General features: G+C 40.6%; 1 protein-coding gene across 1 annotated transcript in view; it reads right to left on the reverse strand.

Annotated features, from left to right (window-relative positions):
* Positions 1-26,536, reverse strand: part of PELI2 (pellino E3 ubiquitin protein ligase family member 2) — a 78,802-nt gene that overhangs the window by 40,883 nt on the left and 11,383 nt on the right. Inside the window, exon 2 of the mRNA XM_081864107.1 lies at positions 2,869-2,998. Coding sequence (XP_081720233.1) covers positions 2,869-2,998 — 130 coding nt within the window. The remainder of the gene's footprint in view (positions 1-2,868; positions 2,999-26,536) is intronic.

Genomic DNA, 26,536 nt, shown 5'->3' on the forward strand with positions numbered 1-26,536 from the left:
GTCTGTTCAGACAATATTCCACCCCTTGAACTCACAAGCAGACTGCAAGATGGTCTTGGACTTACATAAGAATAATTCTTTATTATTTATTATTTATACCCCGCCCATTTAGCTGGGTTTCCCCAGCCACTCTGGGCAGCTTCCAACAAAACACTAAAATACAATAACCTCTTAAATATTAAAAGCTTCCCTAAACAGGGCTGCCTTCAGATGTCTTCTAAAAGTTTGATAGTTATTTTTCTCTTTGACATAATAAGAATTTTTTATTATTATGCATCAATCTAGCAAATCTGTTAACAGAATGTCAGGGAGATCCCAGAGACCAATAAGGATGAGATTTCCTAGTGTAATTGCTCCTTTATAAGCATGGGGAAGCTAGGAAGTGAAAGGTGTAGAGTCGTCCAGGCGTGTGGGGAGAAGAGAACCAACTGGATTTCAAACAGGCACTACATTTTGCGCTCTCATTCATGCGCTGTGGATTTTCACCTTCCTTGCTGCCCTTCTGCCAGCAGGAGAAGAATTTCTTGTTCCAACAGGGTTTGGGGAAGAGACTGCTTTTCATGAAAGGGCTGGGTCCATGGTGTTTTTATTGTAATTATTTGTATGAGATATAGATGATAGATGATAGATAGATAGATAGATAGATAGATAATTATATTAATGTTTAATTGGTTTTTAATGATTCTCCTCCTGCATGTTTTTAGCTGTAAGTTGCTCTGAGTCAGGGAAAACGGCAGAGTATTAATAACAATAACAGTAACAGTAACAGTAACAGTGACAATAACAATAACAATAACAATAACAATAACAATAACAATAATATCCTTTTATCTGTGAGAGTAGGTTTTCTGGTGCATTCACCTTATATCAGAACTGCTAAAAATATATCATTTTCCATAACATCACAAAGATATATTCTTTATAAAGAACATTCCATCAATTCTGGAAATCTATATATTCTTCTATCTGAATTCACAAATGTACCTACAGTTTACATATCACAGATTTCAGATCATCAGTATTTTCTTTCTTTCCAGGATGCAGATATCGGCATTTCCATCACAAACAAGGTTCCTCTATAGAGTGAATATCATACAGAACCACTGTGTATGTTCAATAAATAGTTTGTTATTATTTGGCTCTTTGGAGGTCTTGTTTTATTGAAAAGCAAACTAAAATAACATCTTACATTAGGAATGGCCAAGTTCAGCAAGTACGCATGGGGAGGGAGGAGGTATGCTTTAGATTCAAGCTGCTCGGCCATATTGTGAATTTCCTCACACCAGTCTGCACTAGGGGAAACCCAGAAACTCTCCAGTCTTTCCTCAACAGTGACATCATTACGGAAGTATGGGCAACGTCCCATGGAGAAAGATTATGCTCATGGCATCATCCATGCCTTAAAAAAATTACCAGATAAGGTTTCTAAAGATGAAGGCGGACATTGCAAAGTTCCCTTTTTGTTAAGCAAGTAGGTATTAAGAAAAGCAGTATATGAATGCAAGAATAAACCAACAACAGTAATCTGTTAAACCCCTACAGCAGAGGAACTGAGGATTCCCCTATTTCAGCACATCCTTTCAACAGAAGAGCAGTGTCTTTCAGTGACTGCAGAATACCATGCCAGATCATGTTTAGACAGCTATTTTTTTTCTTGAGCCTTTCAGTTTTAATCTAAGCTCCTCCCAGTAGCATTACACAGACAGACAGCAGGACAGACCTCTAAACTCCTCTGCACATTCTAAGAAGGAGTCCACCTTTCCTGTCTGCTCTTAGTAAGATGAGAAATAAAAAATTCTTGCAAACATGTTTAGATCCAGCATTTGAATTTTATTGAGAAAAACATTCGAAATTTATGAAGTACAGCTGGCTGTTGCAGGGACTCATAACATTCCAATAGCTATTATTAAATTGCCATCACGGTATAAGAGTGAATAGCTTAATTTGAGTACTCAGTTTCACATCCACATTGTTCCTTCATTTAGACTATCTTTATGTGCCCTTACATCTGCGGTGATCCTCTCTTAACTCAATATAGTTGCCTAGCAGATGGATTGAGAGTATTTCAGATTTGGGGATACTATAATCAAATTCTGTGTGTCTGGGCAACAAAGTGTGTTGGATTTTTCCAGTCCACTATCCACTGTGTCATTCAGACACAACCAAACACAATCAGCTTTCCAAGTCCCTGTCCACATGGCTTTTGCCTTGGGTATCAGAGACTTGGGAAGGATTTTAAAGAGAAAACATAAAACTCAACTACACTGATGAACTGGTCTTGCAAAAAGATATATCAGAAAGAAAGAAAAGCTATTCCTTAGTTTACAGTAGTGATATATTAGCTAAGTAGCGCATGACAGGGAAGAGAAATATAAACTGTATAACTAAGTAAGTTCTATATCTTGTCAAACAAAAAAATTAACCATGAATTGGGTTTTCAGTACGAGGAGTGGGGTCTGGCTTTGGTTAACGATTTGCTATGAGAGAATGCAGAACGCTATTCTTGATGGAACCGAAAACATCTTCTCAATGAACAAATGTATTCCAACTGCAAAAGAAGATACATATCTAGAAAGGCAAGCAATGACAAGGCAGAAAAACACAGGCGAGGGGGATTCACCTAACCAGCCCCATCAGCGGAAGGCCTGTACAAGGACTTCTGCTTATTCAACAGGGCTCTCTTCTCCATAAAAAAGAGAGGGGGAAATCCAAGAAAAGCATGCAGTGGGAGGAGAAGGGAATCATTCCATTGGGCAAACGGCAGTGCTCTCAAATGATTGGAAGACTGCAAGATTGAATTCCACCCCTAATCACCAATACTCTGCAAGATCAGCACCCTTTTGCAATCTCAGAGGCTTAAGTGCTTACCTTAGATGCTTGAGGTGTTGAAATCACATGAACTGTGCTGGGTTTGACGCCGTTTGCTTTGGGTCTCTTATAGAGAGCAAACCTGCTTTTCCTACGCCCCCTATCACCATTAGGGAGGGAGCCATTGTACCTAGGAAGACAAATGCAAAAGTTATTTGAGAGACTGTTTTACGTGTAGTGGAAAAGGAAGCTGAAAATCAAAAAGACGGCAGGGAGAGATGCATGGTCTCCCAGGCTTCCTCAACCTCGGCTCTCCAGATGTTTTGAGACTACAAGTCCCATCATCCCTGACCACTGGTCCTGCTAGCTGGGGATCATGGGAGTTGTAGGCCAAAAACATCTGGAGGGCCAAGGTTGAGGAAGCCTGGTCTAGGTCATAGATTCCTAAAGTGTGGACTGTGGACCATCAGTTGTATGCATGCAAACTTCATTCAGATGACTGGTGGTATGTTTGTGGGTTTGTGGCTAGGGGATGGGAGATGGCATATCCAGAGTATTAACTATTTATATAGATTTTAAATTGTATTTTTGTTGCTTCTTTTATTGTATTACAAACTGAATTCTATAAATTTGAAATGGTAATACATGAGAAATAAAACAAGTAATAAAAATGCAGTTAAAAATTATACAGGATCCAGCAAAGTGCATTACATTTGCTACAGCAGGCAGAAAAATCATTACGTGGTCCACCAAAAGCCTCAGCAATGTTCAATGGTCCATGAAGAACAAGCCTGGGAACCGCTGGTCTGCTTCTATGGAAATGGAAGTACTCCTTCCATTTTCAAGCCATTTGTTAAGCTGGTTGGCATCCATGATCGTACAAACTACTGTTCACTAAGCTTGTTGCTATTCTAAGTACAAGATTTTGCTTAATTCAAGTACTGTGTCTAGTTAAAACAGAACAGAAGTTGCAGGAGACAGCTAATGCTTGCCAACAAAAGGCTTCAAAATTGCCTAGCCAGCCATACCAATATGAAAGCTCATGACATGCTGATTTAGCCATACCTGTTTAGCTAATCGAAAGCTCATCATGGAATAATGTTTCCAAAATCTCCCACAGGCACTCATCTGTCTGACACCAGCTCAGATATAGCCCAAGAATAACCCAATTTCAAGGGAAATATGACTTTGCTGCTTTGTGCTGAGAACACACTATAAATTACTTAGAACCAACACTTTGCAGTGGAGTTTTTAAAACCACACATTCCCTTAGTTCTCGAACATTCAGTTTTTATTATGGATTTTAAGCACAGGAGCTGCTTTCAATAAGCACAAAACCTTGTTCTTCTTCTTATAATTATAATTATTATTTGAATTTATATACTGCCCTATACCCGGAGGTCTCAGGGCAGTTCACAGAACAAATCAAAATATAAAACCACAAAATATATAATCAAAATAAAAACAACAACCCAGTAACCCCAATAAGATCATTTCCATTAGTGACAGCTGCATTCAAGTCCCCTGTAACAACAAAGTGTAACCTTAGCTATGTAATGATAGAATCCTAGCATTCAGTCCCGAAAGAAGTAATTACCAGTGGAAATTCTACATTCATATTTATACACACACCATATCCCAGCAGCAAAACACAAATTGAGCCACTCATTGGAATAAATGGGGCTGCTGAAGCTGGCACATATTACCCACATGTAAACCATCCTGCCCATCAACAGTCTGCTAGTTTAGCCCTGTCTATTATTATATTCGCACAATTTCATCACTCTTTACTATAGGAAGAGTGTAGACAATTATGTCGCTTTCACTCCCCTTCACTCATCCTACAACACAGTTCTTACAAAAAAAACCCCCGTCAAAACACAATGATGCTAAATGTAAACACTATTTATGAATTAGCCCTTGCTGTGTCATATTAAAATAAAAAGTAACCCCAAATTTATCCTCAAGTCATCGCCTTGCACACAAACAAACTGTGTTTACACACAGTAAGATGTTCAATGCTTCTCCTTTTGGTCTTTCACTCTGCAGCAGTTATTCAGGGAATGTAGATAAAAAGCTCCACTGCATCAGGCACCACGGAAAAATTATTAAGAGAAACAAGATGATGCATTTAGCACTTAAAGGGCCTTCGCAGTATTTCCATAAAAGAAGCAAGTTAAACTGAATGGAGTGCTGAAGAACACAACCTAAGAACGTAAGAAGAGCCTGTTAGATCAGGCCAATGACACATTTACAAGCAGGACAAAAGCACTCTGTCAACTTGTGATTCCCAACAACTGGTATTAAGAGGCATGCTGCCTCTGACCATGAGGGTACAACACTGCTATAATGGCTAGTAGTTACTGACAGCCTTGTGTGCTGTGATTTTGTCTAAACCTCTTTTAAAGTCACCCAGGTTGATAGTCATTACTGCCTCCTGTGGGAGGGAGTTCCATAGTCCATAGTGCATGTGCTGAATGAAGAAGTACCGTATTTTTCCATGTATAAGACTAGGTTTTTTTCCTAAAAAAGAATGTCAAAATTTAGGGGGCGTCTTATACTCCGGGCCTCCTCCCCCCATTTTCTTAAATCTGAGTCCCCCAAAATAGGGGGTGTCTTATACATGGGGGTGTCTTATACATGGAAAAATACGGTACTTCATTTTATCTATCTTGAATCCTCCAACATTCGAACAACTGATTCACAGCCATATTTCCCTGCTGCAAATTCCCACTTTATCCATTTCTCTCTCTGTGTGTGTGTGTGTGTGTGTGTGTGTATCCTGCTTTATCGTAAAAGTCAAAGTGGCTAACAAAGCATTTGTTTTTAATCACCAGATAGACCAAGAGACACACAGTGGAAGAATGTAAAATAAATAGTTCTTCAAAGAGGAACTCTTTCCCCACCAAAGGCGTAGTAACTGTAGCCAACTGGACGATGACCAAAGGGTGACTAATACTAAAACATGGACAAGTACAGAGAAATGTAAGTGGAAATATACAAAGAAAGAATGAAAATGTTGTCCCCTGAGGTAATTATCAGACAGCAGTTTCCTACAAGGATTCTGCAGTGACAGTCAAAACAAAATTGGATGGTGGGCCGATGGGGGCACATAGCCCAGGCTGAGAATGTTCCCAAATAAGGAACTACGTAGGCACAGAATCAATATGTATGACCACACCAAAACCATGAAGTAGAACAGAGAATAACCCATACCACAGAGCAGCAAAACAGATTTGACACTAATACCTTCTTAAATAGCCATGGTTCTGACTGTGACGTTCAGACTTAAGGCTAGACTGCTTTTTCAATGTGGACTGGGAGAAGACAATATTCAGGGTAGACGAGAACTATAGGACTGATCCTAGTCATGTATTTCCAAGATATACAAGTCACCACAGAAGCATGAGAAAAAAGGCAACAAGATATGGGCTCAAACTATGAAAGTTTTCCACTTGCTTTCCACATACAGTGGTACCCCAGGTTAAGTACTTAATTCGTTCCAGAAGTCTGTTCTTAACCTGAAACTGTTCTTAACCTGAAGCACCACTTTAGCCAATGGGGCCTCCTGCTGCCGCCGTGCCGCCGGAGCACAATTTCTGTTCTTAACCTGAAACTGTTCTTAACCTGAAGCACCACTTTAGCCAGTGGGGCCTCCTGCTGCTGCTGCTGCTGCGCTGCCGGAGCACGATTTCTGTTCTTATCCTGAAGCAAAGTTCTTAACCTGAAGCACTATTTCTGGGTTAGCAGCGTCTGTAACCTGCAGCATATGTAACCCGAGGTACCACTGTACTTTGATGGTGGCCTAGCTCTGATCCCCTAAAACAATAGAGGACTCAGAATTATACTTAGGCAAAGCAAGTTCCATCTCCTTGGCCCCAACTCCCTTGCCTCAGAAGACCCGCTGTTTGGCAATTGCCAGGAAGGAAGAACTGCTTCCATTATCAGCTGAGTGATATCCTGCAATTTAAGACTATCTGGTGGGAGCTGCTGCCTGGTATGACCAGGAAAGGACAATGAAGGCAGGAAATGCTGCATGAATAATCTTAATCCTATAGGGAAACCTTGTAATTTCTAGTTACAGATAGGTAGCCGTGTTGGTCTGCCATAGTCAAAACAAAACAAATTCCTTCCAGTAGCACCTTAAAGACCAACTAAGTCAGTTCTTGGTATGATCTGCCAATCACCCATTCCCACCACCCTTCTGAGTAATATCCCTCCCCACCTTCTCACTATATAGAAGGGTCTGGAAACTTCTGTTTCAGTGTATCTGAAGAAGTGTGCATGCACACGTAAGCTCATACCAAGAACTGACTTAGTTGGTCTTTAAGGTGCTACTGGAAGGAATTTGTTTTGTCTTGTAATTTCTGTTACTACACTACAAAATTGAGGAACCTGTGGCCCTCCAGATGTTGCTGAACTTTAATTCCATTAGCCCTGACCATTAGGCTGGATACGATGTCTGGTCCAACAACATCCAGAGAGTCGCAGTTTTCCCATCTCCACTGTGCTAGATTTTAGCATGATTTTACTTTGAGAACATTTCATAAGCTGCTATGAGAGTGCCTCTCGAGGCTGCAAAGCAGATTAGTATTCTAAATAAAATATCACTTAACTGAGCTATCAAAAACCACTTTGCAAGTAATGCCATTGCTGACGACATTTCACATTCAAAACCAGAAAGGTATGAAACAACAACTCCAGGCATCAAGTAGTTAGATAATGCCTTGAGTTGTGAAAAATCATATGAAATCATTTGAATAATTTTTGATTAAAGTAGTTATAGACGGGAAGTCTACCAAAAAAAAAAAAAAAAAAAACCCACAACAACAAACCAGCAGCCCCTGCAAAATATGCAGGCAGGTTTCAGCTTGCAAAAAAAAAAAGTCAATCTGATAGTTCAACTCAACCCAAAACTGAAGCTTCTGAACATTCCACTTACTTATTAGGACAACATTCTGTAAACTCTGAATTCAGCCCCACACTGTAGGTAAATACAGACGTAAGTGAAATACACAAGATCCCATAACTAACATTTTAAGCCTACCTTTTTGCTATACCTGTTCTGCAGAAAAGTTAGCACAACCAATCTTTTATATATAGTAGTAATTCTTAATCTGAGCACACTTTACTTTTTTTTGCAGTAACTGTAGCAATGAAACCACCCCATTTTGAATTCTTCTTGCTCCCTAAAGCCCAAGTATTCTCAATTCTACTTAGAGTCTTTATTGACATTGATGTCTTCTTTTTATCAGTACAAGCTAGTTTTTTTTTATAAAAAAGTTGTCTGGAAGGCCTGCAGCTGCTAGCAAGCTTTAACATTTGGTCCTTTGTGGAATGGTTTTAAAAAATAGCAGTACAACAAAACACCCTAAAGCTGGCTTTCATATGTCATTAATGTTGGAATGACATCTATCTAGCTTATAATTTAAAGAACTACTAAAAGCGTTTAAGCGTTCAATTATGCAAGGCTTTTAAAATTCACAACCATTTGAGACTATGCTCAGCTATTTATAGCAAGGGATACTGTGTTCACCATTTCAAAAGATCAAACTCTAGTTTGTTATGCAGCAAATCAGTAATGGAAGGCCATAACATTGTTGCATTGTGTCCATCATTGGTCCCTATATATAAAGATCTATAGCAGCCCAACAAGTTTGGGTGAAACTGTTGTTCTGAGTGAGGTTTAAGCATATGAATAATGTGTCCACACATTCTTAGAAGAGGAACATTAGTATCTTCTGACCCTTTTCTAAACCACCTCCCGATGTGCACACATCACTCTGTAGAAACTTAGGTATGTTCCATTTGCACTGCAGATAAGACTTAAATGCATCTGATCAATTACTTTATTGCTATGTGTTCTGTTAAAAGTTGGATTTATAAAATCCCACTCTTTAAATTTGCCCATACTACTATGAAAACTCCTGAGAGGTTTTTAATCACCCCCTGTAGTAATGGGAAATGCCAGTTTATTTATTATAGCTTTTTAAAAATATGATTCTGTCTACAGATTCCAATCCGCGAAATAATGATTGGAGAAAGGAGGTTTTTCACCTGTATGTGATGTTCTTTAAAGGGTCATCTGTGCAGTCACACAGATAGGGATGCTGATCATATGCTGACGGTCATTTGCAACCTACCTAGCACTCAAGCTGAGGAGCTAGCACTCAGGCGTCTTCCCTCAAGAGGAAACTTTTCCTCTTCAAGGGGTGGGAAAAACATCTTTCTGGTGCATTCCTTCATGACCACCACAAGAATACCCCTTGTAAACATGGGAGGTGCTAGCAACAGAGATGGAGAGTGGGTTTGTGAGTACAACAAAGACTCCTCAGAGGACATCTGTTAAAGACAAGCAAACTGCATTTTCTTCATCAACATCTTTTTGAGAGGCAACATAATACAGGATGGCAACCCTGCAGCGGAAGCCTTAAACAGGAATACATACTGCTGAGTTTGGCTCTATCACTGACTATATCTGCTGCTTTCATGTCCAAAGTGTAGCATTTTACAAGGGGTGGCAGGATGGATCAGGTAGCTTAGTTGCATAGTTGTGGAATAAATATGCCATTGCAAGTAAGGGACAAGAGAGGAAGCCATGCCTCTAAATAACCTTTGACAATACAGTGGTACCTCTGGTTGCGAACGGGATCCGTTCCGGAGGCCCGCTCGCAACATGAAAAGCCCGCAACCTGAAACGCCGTATCTGCGCAGGTGAACGGTATGATTTGGTGCTTGCGCGCATGCACGAAGTGTAATTCAGCGCTACTGCGCATGCGCGAGCAGCAAAACCCGGAAGTAAACCTTTTCGGTACTTCCAGGTCGCCGCGGGACGCAACCTGAAAAAACGTAACATGAAGCAAATGTAACATGAGGTATGACTGTACATGAGAGATTCTCCTAATACCAAAGGTAATATTTCTGGGTTAGCGGAGTCTGTAACCTGAAGCGTATGTAACCTGAAGCGTATGTAACCCGAGGTACCACTGTACAAGACTTTTAAAAGACATCTGAAGGCAGCCCTGTTTAGGGAAGCTTTTAATGTTTAACAGACTATTGTATTTTAATATTTTGTTGGAAACCGCCCAGAGTGGCTGGGGAAACCCAGCCAGATGGGCGGGGTGTAAATAATTATTATTATTATTATTATTATTATTATTATTATTATTATTATTATACAATAGAATCAAGAGCTCATTACCAACTTCTGGCTGGTGCATAAACTATAACCATTACTGGGCAGCGACAGACTTCTCATGGTCATTCATATATTGGTATCCTCATGATCAGACAACTGTAATGATCGGTATTTGGCGGTACCCTTGCACCTGGTTTAGGAGCTGCAGCAAGTAGAAAAAGCAGCTGCTAGAGAAACCCAGTTTTACACGGTTTACACTGGTGTTGAAAGACTGGCACTGGCTGCACATTAGCTAACAAGTTCAAGGTTTTGTGACTGACAGGATACTCAGGAGCACAAGAAGCTAACTTATAGTAAGTTAGACCACTGGGTATATCTAGCTTAATATTGTCTACACTGACCAGCAGCAGCTCTCCAGGGTTTCAGGCAGAGGCTGTCTCCCAGTCCTACCTGGAGATGTTGGGGAATGAACCAGGGGCCTTCTGCAGGCAAAGCAGATGCTCTGCCAATGAGCTGTGTCTAAGAAATAAATTCCTTTCAGAAATTAACACAGCAGGGTTCTAAAAGCATTTCCATAGTCTGAAGAGGGACTATGAATGCACACATCTCTAAGATAAGGCAGATAATTACTGTAGGAAAACACCCTTCTCCGTCACTCTATGCACTGTAGAGAAAAAGAGCAGGGAAGAGGGGATTTAAAACCATTTAACTGAACTACTTTGGCAAGGCTCTGTTCCCACCACAGGAAGCTGTAATCTGAAGAGCTGGTGCTTCCCATCGTGGTTAATTATAAAAGGAAGAGCGACTGTGCAAAAGGCAACTGATAACTGTGGTAAACAATGGAGGCTATTTGTGGAATAAAAAGTAAAAGTCTTGACCACTCCACATCAACAAGGAACTCCAGAGTCTCAGCAACATCCTTCATAAGCATTCACATTTTAAAAACAAAATGATCTGGAACACAGGCTTTGGAGACAAGGCAGTGCATCACTGGCCCATGCAACTGCAGGATGTCGGCATACACACAAGTGTGGGAAACAGATCTCCAATAAAGCTCAAGCTCCCTTCACCCCTTCACACGTGGGTGCTGCTCGCCCGGTGGCCTGAATTGTGCCAATGCATTTTTCAGCATTGATAGTGGAAGTACATGCAGAAGACCTAAGTACAAGAAGCTGTCCTAAGTATCTTCACAGAACTCTGAACTTCACTCACTTCTGCATAGTGACAGCACTGCCCTGTCACTATTTCATGACTTAACCCAGAAAGTGCACCCAGTCCAGACAGGGCAACTGGCACGTGCATCAGATTCTTCCCATGAAAATCAAGCAGCCACCAGAAAGAACCATGCTCACAAATGGTAACATTCTATGTTTAATTCAAACCCTGGTGTTATGGACTGGGTGGGGGAAATGGGAGGGTTTGAGTATCATAAGCAAACAAATTCTCAGCAGCTTTCAATACCATTGACCATGATATTATTCAGCCTGCTCTAGTTGGGGTCACATGCCCTATGACAGAGAGGGTCTGTAGTTTAGGGTTCCTCCTGGATCCATAATAATAATAATAATAATAATAATAATAATAATAATAATAATAATTTATTATTTATTATTTATACCCTGCCCATCTGGCTGGGTTTCCCCAGCCACTCTGGGCAGCTTCCAACAAAAGATTAAAATACATGAATCCACTGCTTTTACCTGAGGCACAGACAGCCTGGGGGACACAAAGTACATTCCATCAGTTTAGGCTGATGACCCAACTACAACACTATCTGGGTAAGGATTTCTGACAGCAGTAATCTGTGTTATGGTAACGTAATGATTGGATTACTGCAGGGTGCTTTACGTGAGGCTGCCTTTGAAGACTGTCCAGAAACTGCAGCTAGTACAGAATGCAACCCCCCAACTGCCAAGTCTCTAGGCAAGCCAAATATAACACTGACTCTGCCACAGCTGCGCTGGATGCATGCCTATTTTCAGGTCCAGTCCAAAGTGATGGTTTTGACCTATAAAACCTTGTGAAGCTCAGTATTCCAAAATGCATCTTCTGATATGAACCTACCAAGTCTTCAGCCGAGGGAAGTGTAGAAGATGGCAAAAGAGAGAGAGGGCCTTTTCAGTTGTAGCTCGCCTCTTGCGCACCATAATTAACACCCTTCAGGTATCAGTTAAAATACAGTGGTACCTCGTGTTATGTACTTAATCCGTTCTGAAACTGCTCGTAACATGAGGCGTGCTTTCTCTAATGGCGCCTCCCTCTGCCGCCGCACCGCCGGAGTGCAACTTCCGCTAGCATCCCGGGGCAAAGGTCGCAACAAGGGGCATCTATATGGTATTGTATTGTTCTTTTTCGTTGTTTTACATTCCTCTAATTGTGCAAGTTCCCTGGAAAAGTCCCTGATGTTGGGAAAGATGGAGGGCGCAAGGAGAAGGGGACGACAGAGGACGAGATAGTTTGATAGTGTTCTCAAAGCTACCAGCATGAGTTTGACCAAACTGCGGGAGGCAGTGGAAGACAGAAGTGCCTGGCGTGCTCTGGTCCAGGGGGTCACGAAGAGTCGAACACGACTAAACGACTAAACAACAACAACAATTGTGCAAGTGACTTGGAGAGTCTGTATGCAGTAAGCGACTTCTAAATTGAATAAATAAACTACTTTGTAAACTGCTTTGAGGGTTGTTGTTGTTTACAATCAAGCAGTGCATAACTTCTGTGAAATAAATAAATGCCAACAACGGCAAACAACAACTTAGTAAATAGAAGGCAGCTCCATTCAGAGGAATTATTGAACCAACAAGCAAGCTAATGTCCTGCCTTAATTTGGAATCATTACACAATGGTGGCCCCTTTGATGAGGTTGATCACCATTCCTACTAAACCACGACTGCCCATGATGGTGTTTATCTAGTTTATGCTGTTTTTAATAATAATTTTAATAATAATAACAATAACAATAACAAAAAGATAGGAGAGGGGTTGGAACTTGAACCCACCTTTCCTAGTTGCTGAGGCACAATTCAAGCTGTGGTTTTAACTTGAAGGCCTAAGAAACTTGAAGCCTGAACAGTCAGTCATCTGTTCCTTCATCATTATCTCTGCTTAGGGAAATCCAACACCACAAGGGCGGGCGAGCAAGTTGGTAAACATCAGAGTCCAGGCATGTGAATGTTACAGGTATAAACCGTGGAAAAAGACGCCCAGCTTCTAGTGTCTTGTCACCCGCAGGTCTCTTTGCTCCGAGTCAGACACAGATCTTTTACTGCCTCATATTACATTTTCCCATAGCTTCAAATACGGGGTATCATTCACTAGACTATACTGAGTCTTCAGAAGGTAAGACGAGAAACAGTCCTGATTATAATCTCTCACTTTATGAGTGCAACATACAAATGGTGCATACCAAAAAAAGGAGCACTCAAGGCTCCCCGCCCCAACTCTAAGCCGTTTCCCCCCAAAGCTTAGTTGAACTTCAACCTTAACCTGATTGGTACCTTCTGGGCAATACAGTATCTCGTGGTATGCATTTAACTGCCAGGAATGTTTACATCATGATTTGCATTTGCACTTCCTCCTCCACCACCAATATTTACTGTGTTTACATCTTAGAGAGATTGGAAAACAATGAAAAGATCTCCATAATAAATGCGTGTGGAAATAAAAAGGCTGCATGAAGTGTCTTTAAACTCAGTGCCTGCTCCCAAGGAAGCCATTGGTTTCCCTATCTGACTGCTCTGCTGTAGCCACGAACTAATCGGAGCACTCAGGAGGCTACATTTTAGGCAACTCGTTGAAAACAAAAACCTTGAAGCCTGACAGTATGATATGGTTGGAAACACCAGCCCACCTTGCTCAGTTTTATCTGATGCCATTCTCAAGCTAACGGTTTCCATTAATTACAATATTATATCTCAGTCGGGAAGTAAAGGTAGCACAGCTGAACCCTTATTAGCAGGAACTGTAGATTAGGGAAGGGTAGGTTTCCCACCCTGTTTTATTTCTAAGTATTAATTCTAATTCATGCAGTATTAATTGTAAGAGCAATTAAGTAAATGAAGTATTTGTGCAACTGTAAATAGAAGCAGCAACTTCATTTTGCATACCAGATGGAATATACACAACAGATAATCACCAATCACTGATGCTACATAACCTCAAAATATCCTCCATTCATACCAGAGTGGGCTTGAAAGTCCTTGGAGACTTAACTGCCACAGTGTTTGCTGCTTATAGATTTGCTGAGGCGAAGAAACTTGTTATCCATGTGAAAGTGTATCCAACACTAAAACTTAAGTTCTGGGTTGCTGTAGGGCAGCGTTTTAAACAGGTCAGGCACCAGTCACATTTTACGACTAGCAACCAGCCTTTTGGAAGGATGTGGAGATGCCCAGGTGCCAGGTTTGATACTTGATTTCTCCACCTGGCTCCACAGGTACCTTTTCATGTTGAGCAAACATTCTGTTTCGGCTGCCAAAACCAGGTTCCAGGTACCCTGTGCCCGAATAGCTTTCCTATCCCAGTTTTCTCCCACTGCTATAGGGAAGATCTAATGCATAATTCATTATTTTTGCCCTTTTATAAGCTTTTACGCAAAGAAAGAAGGAAACCCACATTCAAGTGATGCATTACTCACCTTCTCCTTTGGATACGTATATATTCAGGAGAGTTGCCACGTCCTGTGCTTAAAAACATCTCAAGGCCCCTAAACCAGGGCTCCCTAAACCAAGGCCCACGGGCCGGATAAGGCCTGAGGGACTTGTTTATCTGGCCCGTGGTGATCCCCGCCGCCTGCTGCCGCCACCCGCTCTTACCGACGCTGCGCAGCTGCCCACTTCCGGGTCGGAGGAGCACCGGAAATAGCTTGTGTGCATGTGTAAGCGTTGTATGCATGCGCAAGCATTATTTCCGCTGCACTTCCGGGTCAGAGGAGGCCCATGCACATGCGCACAAGCTATTTCTGGTGCTCCTCCGACCCGGAAGTGCAGCGGAAATAGTGTGTGCGCACGCGTATAGGCATGCATTCCCCCGCCCTCCGCGCGATCGGCGCTGGAGACACTGGTCTGAGGTGCAGTAGGTTTTCTGACCCCTGCTCTAACAACATGACCCCCCTCCACCTGGTCACTAGCTTTATTTTAAGTAGAACTGGGGTGACAGGGACCAGGAAGAATGAAGAAAAGAATTAGCGGAATAATGAGTTCTTTTGTAAATCTGGACATAAAATTAAGTACACACAGCTACATGTACAGTGGTGCCTCGCAAGATGAAATTAATTTGTTCCGCGAGTCTCTTCATCTTGCGGTTTTTTCGTCTTGTGAAGCACGGCCATTAGCGGCTTAGCGCTATTAGCGGCTTAGCAGCTATTAGCGGCTTAACGGCTTAGAAAAAGGGGGGAGGGAAAAAACTTGCAAGAACTCACAAGACGTTTTTGTCTTGCGAAGCAAGCACATAGGGAAATTCGTCTTGCGAAGCACCTCGAAAACGGAAAACTCTTTTGTCTAGCGAGTTTTTCGTCTTGCGAGGCATTCATCTTGCGGGGCACCACTGTACAATAACCTGTGTTTTAAGCAGACTTTGCACACTCAAAGAAAAACATTGACATTTAACCCTATTGTTCTCAATCCGCAATATACTTCACACTGAGGATCCATAGTTAGATGAATCAGAACTCCTTATGCTTCCAGTCAAATGATCTCAGGTCAGAGGGTTGAGAGAGACCTCTGACATAGTAGATAACACTAAGTTTGATGAACCAATCTTCCTCCGAAAGGAACTGTCAACGAGGAGGAAGTACCGGACATCTCAAATCTATCATTTGGACTGAACCGAGCACCGACCGAGGAGGAACAACAACTTGGTGCAGTCGGTGGAAGGTCTACCCAGTAACCAAAATGTCTCTGCAACTCTTCAGTTGGAACTGCAATGGTTTGAACCACCCTCAAAAAAGGGGTCAAGTATTTCATTTATTAAAGAAGGAACATCTAGACGTAATCTGTTTACAAGAAACTCACATTGCCAGGATACATAGAAAACTTTTAACAAACAAGAGACTAGGACAAGAATTTATATCATCAGATAGAGTCAAGAAAAGAGGAGTTGTGATTTATGTCAAGGAAAAATTTGAACCAAAATTGATCTTTAAGGATGACCAAGGAAGATACCTGGCAGTGGAAATCCAAATTTATGGAGAAAAAATATTGATTGTTGGAGTTTATGCACCAAATGAGGGGAAGGCTGAATTCTTCAAGAAGTTGCATGAGACTTTAATGGACTTTTTGGACTTTAAAATCATAATGATGGGTGACATGAATGGAGTCGTCTCTACAAACATGGATAAGGCCCAAAGACAAACAATATCTAATGACGGAAGACTACCAAAGACTTTTTTTGACCTGACTGACACTATGGATCTGATCGATATTTGGAGAACTAGGAACCCTCTGGAAAGGGAGGGGACTTTCTTCTCTGAAGCAAAAATGACATGGACTAGAATTGATCAAATATGGATTTCTAGTAATCTGGCATCAAAGGTTAAAAAAACAGAAATCTGCCCAAAGACCTGCTCTGACCACAATGCTGTCAAGATGGAAATGAAACTGACAACAGCTGGAACCTTTAGATGGAGAATGAATGACACTCTCTTTGGAGATGGGGAAATTTGCAAAAAGGCCCAAGAAACACTTAAAGACTACTTCGAGATCAATTTGAGATCAGACACAGAAAAAAGAATCATTTGGGACGCAAGTAAAGCCGTGATGCGTGGCTTCCTAATACAACAGAATTCAATAAAGAGGAAAAAGCAGAATGAGAAGAAAGAGAAAATTTGGAATCTAATAAAAGAAGGGGAGAAGAAATTGAGATCTAAGCCTAAATCCCAGGAGATATTAAGAGAAATAAAATTCTATCAAACACAATATATGGAATTGACGAACCAGGAAATAGAATGGAAAATTAAACAAATGAGACAAAAGACTTTTGAATCTGCAGATAAATGTGGGAAGCTACTGTCTTGGCAACTGAAAAAGAGACAAAAATTGAATACAGTGACATCACTCGAAGTAGATGGGAAGTCTATTAATAAACCAAATGAGATAAGTAATTGTTTTCAAAGTTTCTTTAAGAAATTATACAAACAAGGGCCAAAAAATGAACAGGAGATAGAAGAATTTATTGGAAAATACGGACTATCAAAAATCTCTGAAAACAACAGAAGGAGTTTAAATGAGAAAATTACAGATCAAGAAATAGAGAGTGCCATCCAGGATATGAAGCTGGGAAAATCACCAGGACCAGATGGATTAACTGCGAGATATTATAAAGTATTGAAGGATTGGTTAATACAACCATTGAAAGAAGTCTGCAATCAAATCTTGGAGGGGAAAAAGGCTCCCGAATCGTGGAAGGAAGCATTCATCTCACTTATACCAAAGACAGAAACTGAGAAACATCAAGTCAAGAATTACCGCCCTATATCACTTTTGAACGTGGATTATAAAATTTTTGCAGACATTCTAGCAAAAAGATTCAAAAAAGTGCTGTTAGAGGAGATTCACAGGGACCAAACAGGCTTTCTACCAGGCAGGCATTTGTCAGACAATGTGAGGAATATTATAGATATTCTAGAACTTTTGGAAACTGACATAAATAGAAAAGCTGTTTTGATTTTTGTGGATGCAGAGAAAGCCTTTGACAATATTTGTTGGAGCTTTATGAAGAGGAATCTCCAAGGAATGGGGGTAGGCAAGAACTTTGAAAATGGTATAAGTGCAATTTATTCTGAGCAAAAGGCCAAACTTATTGTAAATGGTATGGTTATGGATGAAATTCCAATAGAGAAAGGGACACGACAGGGATGCCCAATTTCCCCTCTATTGTTTATATCGGTACTGGAGGTTTTCCTTAACATGATTAGAAGAGACCAGCTGGTTAAAGGTATACAGGTCGGAACTAAACATTATAAGCTAAGAGCATTTGCAGATGACCTAGTTTTGACACTACAACAGCCAGAAACTAGTACAAAAAGAGTTTTGGAACTTATTGAAATATTTGGTCAGGTAGCAGGTTTTAAATTGAATAAACACAAGACAAAGGTGTTGGAAAAAAATCTCACGGTAGGGGAAAAAGATAGTTTTCAAAGAGAAACTGGTTTGGAAATTACTAAAAAGGTAAAATATCTGGGGGTGAACTTAACATCTAAGAATGTGAATTTATTTAAAGATAATTATGAGAAATGCTGGGCTGAAGTGAAGAAAGATTTCGATATATGGTCAAGACTGAGACTTTCCTTGTTAGGCCGAATTGCTGTAATTAAGATGAATGTATTGCCGAGATTGTTGTTTTTGTTCCAGACATTGCAAATTTTAGATAAGATGGACTGTTTCAAGAAGTGGCAGAAAGATATATCTAAATTTGTCTGGCAGGGCAAAAAACCCAGAATTAAATTTAAGATTTTGACTGATGCAAAGGATAGAGGGGGCTTTGCCCTGCCGGACTTAAAACTTTACTATGAAGCAGCAGCTTTTTGCTGGCTGAAACCATGGCTACTTCTTGAGAATACAGACATTCTGGACTTGGAAGGTTATGATAATAGTTTTGGTTGGCATGCATATTTATGGTATGACAAGGTAAAGGTACATAGAAATTTTAAAAATCATATTATTAGGAAAGCATTGTATAATGTATGGAATCGATATAAAGATTTGTTTGAAAGTAAAACCCCCAGGTGGCTGTCACCAATGGAAGCTAAGGCGGTAAAAAGATTGAACATGGATACAGACTGGCCAAAATATTGTGAAATTGTAGAATATGATGGTGAAAAGCTGAAACTACAGAGTTTTGAGAAATTGAAACCTAAAGTCCGAGACTGGTTACATTATTACCAGATTAATGAAACTTTTAAGCAGGACAGAAAACTAGGATTTCAGAAGGAGAGGTCAAAGTTAGAAACAGAATTGCTAGAACCCAATACTAAGAATTTGTCTAGAATGTATAATCTGCTGCCAAAATGGAACACACAAGATGAAACGGTTAAATCAGCCATGATTAAGTGGGCACAAGATATTGGTCATGATATTATGTTTGCTGACTGGGAGCAGTTATGGACCACAGGTATTAAATTTACGGCATGTAGTGCCCTGAAAGAGAACATAATGAAAATGATCTATAGGTGGTACATGACCCCAGTCAAGCTTGCAAAGATATATCATTTGCCCAATAACAATTGCTGGAAGTGTAATGAATGTGAAGGAACTTTTTATCACCTTTGGTGGACCTGCCCAAAGATTAAGGCCTACTGGGAAATGATCTATAATGAAATTAAGAAAATCCTTAAGTGGACATTTGTAAAGAAACCGGAGGCTTTTCTCTTGGGCATGGTCGGCCAATTGGTACCAAAGAAAGATAGGACCTTTTTTATGTACGCAACAACAGCAGCAAGAATCCTTTTGGCGAAGTATTGGAAGACTAAAGAACTACCTACTCTGGAAGAATGGCAGACCAAGGTGACTGAATTTATGGGACTGGCAGAGATGACCGGCAGAATCCGTGACCAGAAGAAAGAGACAGTGGAGGAGGACTGGAAAAAATTTAAAATCTATCTTAAAAACTGTTGTAAAATTTCGGAATGTTAAGATGTCAGGGGATTGGACACTAAGAATTACAGCTATAAATCGAAATTTATAAAGCAGAAACTCTTTTTAAAGAGAATTAAATATAAAAATGGGATGAAGAATTGCTAAAAATTTTGAAATTTGGATGCAGTGAAGGGGAGGTTTGGGGAAGTCGCATTATGTTTGTTTTGTTTTTTCTTTATGTTGTAAAATCAATAAAAATTATTATAAAAAAAAAAAAAAAAAGAACCAATCTTCCTCCAAGAATGACAGATTTCTTTAGCCATTTCAAACTCACATTCTATGCCAACATGTATCAAGTTTGAAGTGATCCATGTAACGATAAGGTTGTTGTAGGGAAGGCATTTACTATGACCAGGCAACTGCAAAGAACAGCCATGACCAATGCTAATATTATAATGGAGGCAAATCACTACTGCTTCCCTTCGTTTCTGCAAACCTGGGCAACACATACCGAGACAAACCAGAAATGGGAACAATATTCATTTGTCATCTGTTTGTTAAGCAAAAACAGAGAAGGCACTCCAACAATCTATGGCTTAATTCAGCACCCAACGTGCAGGCACATATTTCCTTAATTCAAGAGAATGAAGATAAATACTCTGCTTTACCCAAGACCAAGGCTGTCCCTTAGAGTTAAATGAGTGGCATCAGTGGCCATGGCTGGTGTCCCTGCTGCCTCCCACATAGCAAGCAATATTCACAACCTCTTCATCTTCCAAAGCAAGGCAGAGGGAGGTGGCAAAGGCTGCATATGTGACAGGTATGCAACAACCCCTACCTACTCTAGCACCGACTCCTTGGGAACTTCACCTGAGGAATATTTTTAATTTCAGCTTTGTTTTAAATGCAATTTAATAGTGCACATTGCTTAGAGAGCTCTTCAATTAAGCGTTTTATAAAACTTTCTCCATAAATAATTTCCTAGGTTGTTTAAGTTTTTGAATTTTTAAAAAGAACTGACATGTCCATTATTCACAAATACTATCAGTCAAAGGAGCTACATCAGAAGTATCCTACATAAGAAACAACTGCAAGGATTTAGAATGTGAATGATTTTGTCGTTGCAGAAAAGGTATGTGAACAACTCCTCAGAACTGCAAAACCATTTTAGTTCAAGTTCTTGGTCAAGAAAAAACAATAGCCCGAATGCACTCAGATTTATTCAAATATAAGTTGACTGGCGAGCTGGGTTCTCAAGGATATTCCTGTACTAATCACAGGATTCTTATTCTGATGGAGGGATAAATATAAGGTTCCATACAGACAAACCTGCAAAAAGAAGCGGGGGGGGGGGGTGTCCTGTCTGCTCCAAGGTTATCTCTCCTTCCTATCACTGCCCCTTTTCAAATTAATATAATATAATATAATATAATATAATATAATATAATATAATATAATATAATATAATATAATATAATATAATATAATATAATATATATACCGGTAATACTGATTGCTGCTACTGCTTCACAACTCTTCTCGTGCTGCAGAGAGAGCTGTCTACTTTGTCTCCCACTGTGAACAAAGCATTTTTATCCAGTCAAATTTTGGGGGGGAGCTTTATTCATTTAAATCAGCATTTTGAAATCTCAAGGACGGGATGGGGAAATGTGAGAGGGAAGAGATGGCTTCCTAACTGCTTATTGTGATGGACAATCTGCCCTGTGCAGTCTCTTCAGCCCCAAACAGGAAGAACAGTTTCCCACTCCAGCTACATCTGACAAAAAACTGTAGGTCAGTCCAAAATGCAGGAAGAGTGTTTCCACAGCAAGCTCACCATTGAAAGAATATCTGGGTGTATCCTGAAGGACATATAATACATAATGAAACACGACTTTTAAAAAGTAGAAGGAAGTTTTAAAACTTAGAAAATTAAGTGTAAGTTACCGTATTTTTTGCTCTATAAGACTCACTTTTTCCCTCCTAAAAAGTAAGGGAAAATGTGTGTGCATCTTATGGAGCGAGTGCTTTCACCGCGCAGCGATCCCTCTTGCTGTTCTGGCTTCTGGGATTCAGAATATTTTTGTCTTGTTTTCTCCTCCAAAAACTAGGTGCGTCTTATGGTCTGGTGCGTCTTATAGAGCGAAAATACGGTAATTTACATATTCAGAAGGTTCCAGGAAGGTACTTTCAGGAGACTGCAGAAAGAGGACAATCTTCTTGAGTAAAAAGTAATTTAGTTTAATGAGCAAAAGCTATTACTTGTTGTAAATAAAATATAGTCACACTTGGGGGGGGGGGTATTCAGGATGGAAAAACTGAATATTCCAGTAACACACCAAAGCTAAAATAGCTTCAGAAAAGTTGGAGATTCTTTACTATGGTAAACAATATTTCAAGTTCAACTGGGCACTATTAACGCGAGCTACCCATGTTGGTTCTTTGCATTAAAAATGAAAACCATACAATATGTCCAATGGAAAGATAAATCATCCAGGTTTTTCATCTAGCATAGAGAAGAGAGGACAAACACATCTGTGAAGCTCTCCACTCCAAGTCACATAAAACAGGCTGTAGAGAGGAACCCAAGATGGCTCAGAACACCATGCTGATTTCCCCAGAAAATGCACAACTCACGCACCCAACACAACTCTCTTAAGGCCACCTGCCACTTCTCAACACAGACTTGCAAAACATTTGATGTTTTCTAAAGGGCACCCATGACAACAAGTGAAGGTAGGTCCAACAAGTCCTAAGCCTAGCTAGATGGCATTTAGGATGCCTTAATCTGTCTCACTATATCTCCTCTCCTGATAAGCCTTTTGTAAACCAGACTAAGTTTCAAACTATTCTATCACTGGGAATCACAGTCCAGGTTCTGACCCATAATTTTTGTTGCGGGGGGGGGGGGGGACCTCGGTTTATGCATGCAGAAGGTCCTAGGTTCAAACCTCAATATCACCAATTAAAAAGCATCAGTTAACAAATAATCTAATCCAATAGAAGGTAGTTTCCTATGGCACTGACCACAATATTATCAAGCTCTATGTGACACACCTGGAATTTTGCCACTGTCATCTCCTAGCCATCTGCAGTTACTCCTTATCTATTACATAATCAACCATTTCTACCTTCCCCAATTCTAGACCGACGCACTGATTTCCTCAGCCAATCTCCACAAAGGCACTTCATGTATTTACTCCTCACTAGGCCAATGAACTCCACCCCATCTTTTTCAGTAGCTCAGAAAGGGGCATGAAAGAGCAGGTAGCAAGCATTCTGAGCACCAGGAAGCCTCAATAGCCATAGCCAGAAGCAAGGTGCTAAAGACAGTCAACCTGAAATTAGCCTGCAATCCATGTTCTGCCCACCCACATTTTAAATGAGTTGTTCCTCAGTGTAAGCAGTTTTCCTCCCACAAGCCTTTCTGGGGCTTTGAAAAACAAGCACGATTACATATTCATTGTGTTTAATGAACATGCCTTGAGGCCCTTTTTCTTCTGTATTCAAGAACAAGGTTCCTTCAACTGCCTTTCCGCCACCACCCTCTTAGTAGTACTGTAAAACTGGTGCACTTTGTGGTGCTACAAGCACCACATCATCTGTGTAATCCCAAAAGACCTCCACAAGTTTGATCACCGAGAGCAATAGCCTCTGGCCAGGATGCCGAGCAAATTCCTTGCCCTCAATTCCCCATGAAATGAAGAGAATATGGGCAGGGGAATCTCATGCCACACTGAGCATGCAGAAAATGCAGAAGATTATGTCAGCTCAAAACTTCAGCACATTGTGAAAGGTGTGGAAGGGATCTCCCCAGCTTTGGAAAGGCAGAAGCAGCAAAACAGACAATGGATTGCCAAGAATATCCAAGAGAGTTTATGGTTGCAGCTTCCAGTGCAGAGAGCCAGTGTGGTGTAGTGGTTAAGAATGGTAGTCTCCTAATCTGGGGAACCGGGTTCGCGTCTCCGCTCCTCCACATGCAGCTGCTGGGTGACCTTGGGCCAGTCACACTTCTCTGAAGTCTCTCAGCCCCATTCACCTCACAGAGTGTTTGTTGTGGGGGAGGAAGGGAAAGGAGAATGTTAGCCGCTTTGAGACTCCTGAAGGGGAGTGAAAGGCGGGATATCAAATCTAAACTCCTCTTCTTCTTCTTCTTCTTCTTCTTCTTCTTCCTATGCTTTTAAAAGACAAAAATTCAGTAGGCGAAACTTTTTCCATATTGTATCTCCAGAAATCTTCAGCTGTTGTATTTCTCCTTTTCAAAAAAGAATAGAGGTCTGTCTGGAAAAGAAGCTTCTCATCCCTATTTAGGGTGCTTTCAAGTTGCTTTCAACAATATGGCTCTCATTCCTGAGGGTATCCGAAAAGATGACTGTGCATTAATGGACTAGGACACAGCCATTCTTTGCTCCAAGGAATATTGCATCACACACTCTTACAGATTAGAAAGCAGTGATAACTCTTCTTATGAGGGCTTGCAAAAAAATTCCCCTTTGAACTTTGAGAAGAAAAAAATCCACAGCTACTGGGTTCAAAAAAAATTCCATCACATGACATGCTTCTTAGACTTAACAGTAATCTCTTAGACCAACCATGCCCAAAGGTTTACTAAGTCCACAAACACAATTTTGCCTTTGTTTTGGGCTTTGCTGGTAGTTTCAGACTCTGCCCTTGGAAATAAACCCTCTCTCACCCTCTGTATGACATGAGACACAAAAAAAGATGCAGCACATGTTCCGTGTTTCTGTGTAAGCACAAAAAGGTGACCACAGAACTGGTAGAAATGTAATGTATTTAATATCTCAGCTTTCTTTTTTAAGAAGTATTTTAGCCCTTATGGTAACAAATATATGTTTAAAACTTGTGCAGGCAAAATGACTATGACCACACACAAAAAACAACACACCTATGAAAACACCACTATTAAAGAGACACACAAAAATAAGAGACCCTGAAAATAAATATAATGCAAAGCAAAACTAGGCCCCTAAAACCTCCATCTATATGTTACACGAAAGATCCAGAATTTGATCTACCAACTTCTTTTTAGTGAAATGCAGTAATGGGGTTGCCAATTTGATTAGACATAGTGCTGGGTGAAAGGTGTTCAATACTTCCCCTTCCTAACATAGTTTTCGGAGTCAAAGGTCACACACCTCAGCTAATGTTCTGCCCAGAGGCCCAAGGACAAGCATCCACATAGCCACTCTCTGTGAAGAAGGACACCTGACACCACACAGATCCCTATATTTGAGACCTCATTTCATTAGTTTTTAAACTGGTGAGAAACAGCAGGAGCCCCCTCAAAGCAAGGAGAGAGAGAGACTCCTGCTGTTTCTTAATGTCAACCAAACACAACAAGTGCCTAGTAAGCTAAACCAACATTTGTGGACATCTTTTAAAAGATAACAGTATTTACCCCCGCAAGACAAATGACAGCGTGAGGATGATTTTGATTGGGGTCAAAAAATGAGCAGAAAGGGGTGGAAAAGCCCTCTTCCAGCACCCTAGTTCTTACCAAACATGGTTTTTTTTATTTTAAAAACAAGCATCAGATAATCAGCATGGTTGTTTTGTGTATTATTCTTTATTTCTTATTTATAGTTTTTATCTTACTGGAAAAGGAATCAGTCTCAAATACTCTGAAAAGGTTCAGGAAAGGGTTCAGATGAGTGGCATAAATAATAAGTGTGTTGTTGTTGTTGTTGTTGTTGTTGTTGTTGTTGTTGTTGTTATCTGGCCCTCATTCAGCCCACCATTAAGTGCAGGCACACTGGCCCAGGGCTTGCATGGCTTCTCTCAATTCAGATATTCCAGAGAAATAGAGCTCAATATCATCAGCACTCTAGTGACACATCTCCCTGAATCTCATAATGGCCACTCCCACCAATTTTATGTAGATTGGCGCCACCATAAAACCATGGCTAGGCTATGTTCAGGTGAAGAATAAATGGAAGCAGGGTGTAGCAATAAAGGCCACCCACTGAAACATTAACACATACAACACCCTAAACAAACAAACAAACACAACATGTTAATGGGCTTTCACAGTAACAGCTTCTGAAGATGTAAAAAAACCCATTGTGCTTGTCAGATTTTCCTCAGTAGGGGAAAAGCTGGATTGGCTGTTAAATAAAGTATGGGCTGGCATTTAGATGATTATGAGATCCTGTGGACAGTGCAAAAACTTCCAAGCACCAGAAGCACACAATTCCACAATAAACTCATGTCTGGAAGTTTCCTAAGCAAGCAGCTCTTTCCCCGCCTTCCTTCTAAAGCAGAAAGCTGGGCAGGGCTGCCACCTCAGCCTTGCGCCAGAAGGCAAAGACAACCATGGGAGCTACTGCTGGAGGGTTAGAGAAGGCGAAAGTCCTGCCAAATGATCGAGACACCTGCTGTATTTCCAGCAGCTGCACGCTGGGACTTGGCACCACTGTATCAATCTGTACACCTGCCTTTAAAAGTTCTTTCCCACTAAAAAGAGCCCATAATCCTTAAGGCGGAGGAAAGACAGAGGAAATGTAGAGGCATGCAGACAGACAGACACAGTCCTAGGTTTTCCTCTCAGAAGCAAAAAAGAAAAAAGATGACACCAAAACAGAAAAAATAGAAAAAACAACTTCTAAGGTACACTGAATATTATTTATTTAGCTCATATGCATGGCTTTAATCACCTTCCCCTACAGAATCTAGAGTTCACACCCTGAGGATTGAAATACTCTAAGCCAGAGGTGCGAGAATCTGACCTGTCCCACCCAACACGGGTCATTTTGACAGGCCGCCCACCTGTCAATCATGTAGTGTCACAATCTATTAGGTGACGCCAGAATACATATTTTTTTCAGATGCAGGCACAGCTCAAACCACACCTTTGCATAACATGCTTGAATTTGAGCTGGTGATAAAAAGGAATATTTGTGCTTACAGCAAGCCCCACTGTGGGAAGGGATCAGCTTCCCTATGGAGTTCCTGAGCAGGACTCCTGTAGCACAGCAAATCCCTTCAGAGCTTACTGCAAGTC

The sequence above is a fragment of the Podarcis erhardii genome, assembly GCF_964252035.2.
Source record: "Podarcis erhardii genome assembly, chromosome: 1".
NCBI lineage: Eukaryota > Metazoa > Chordata > Lepidosauria > Squamata > Lacertidae > Podarcis > Podarcis erhardii.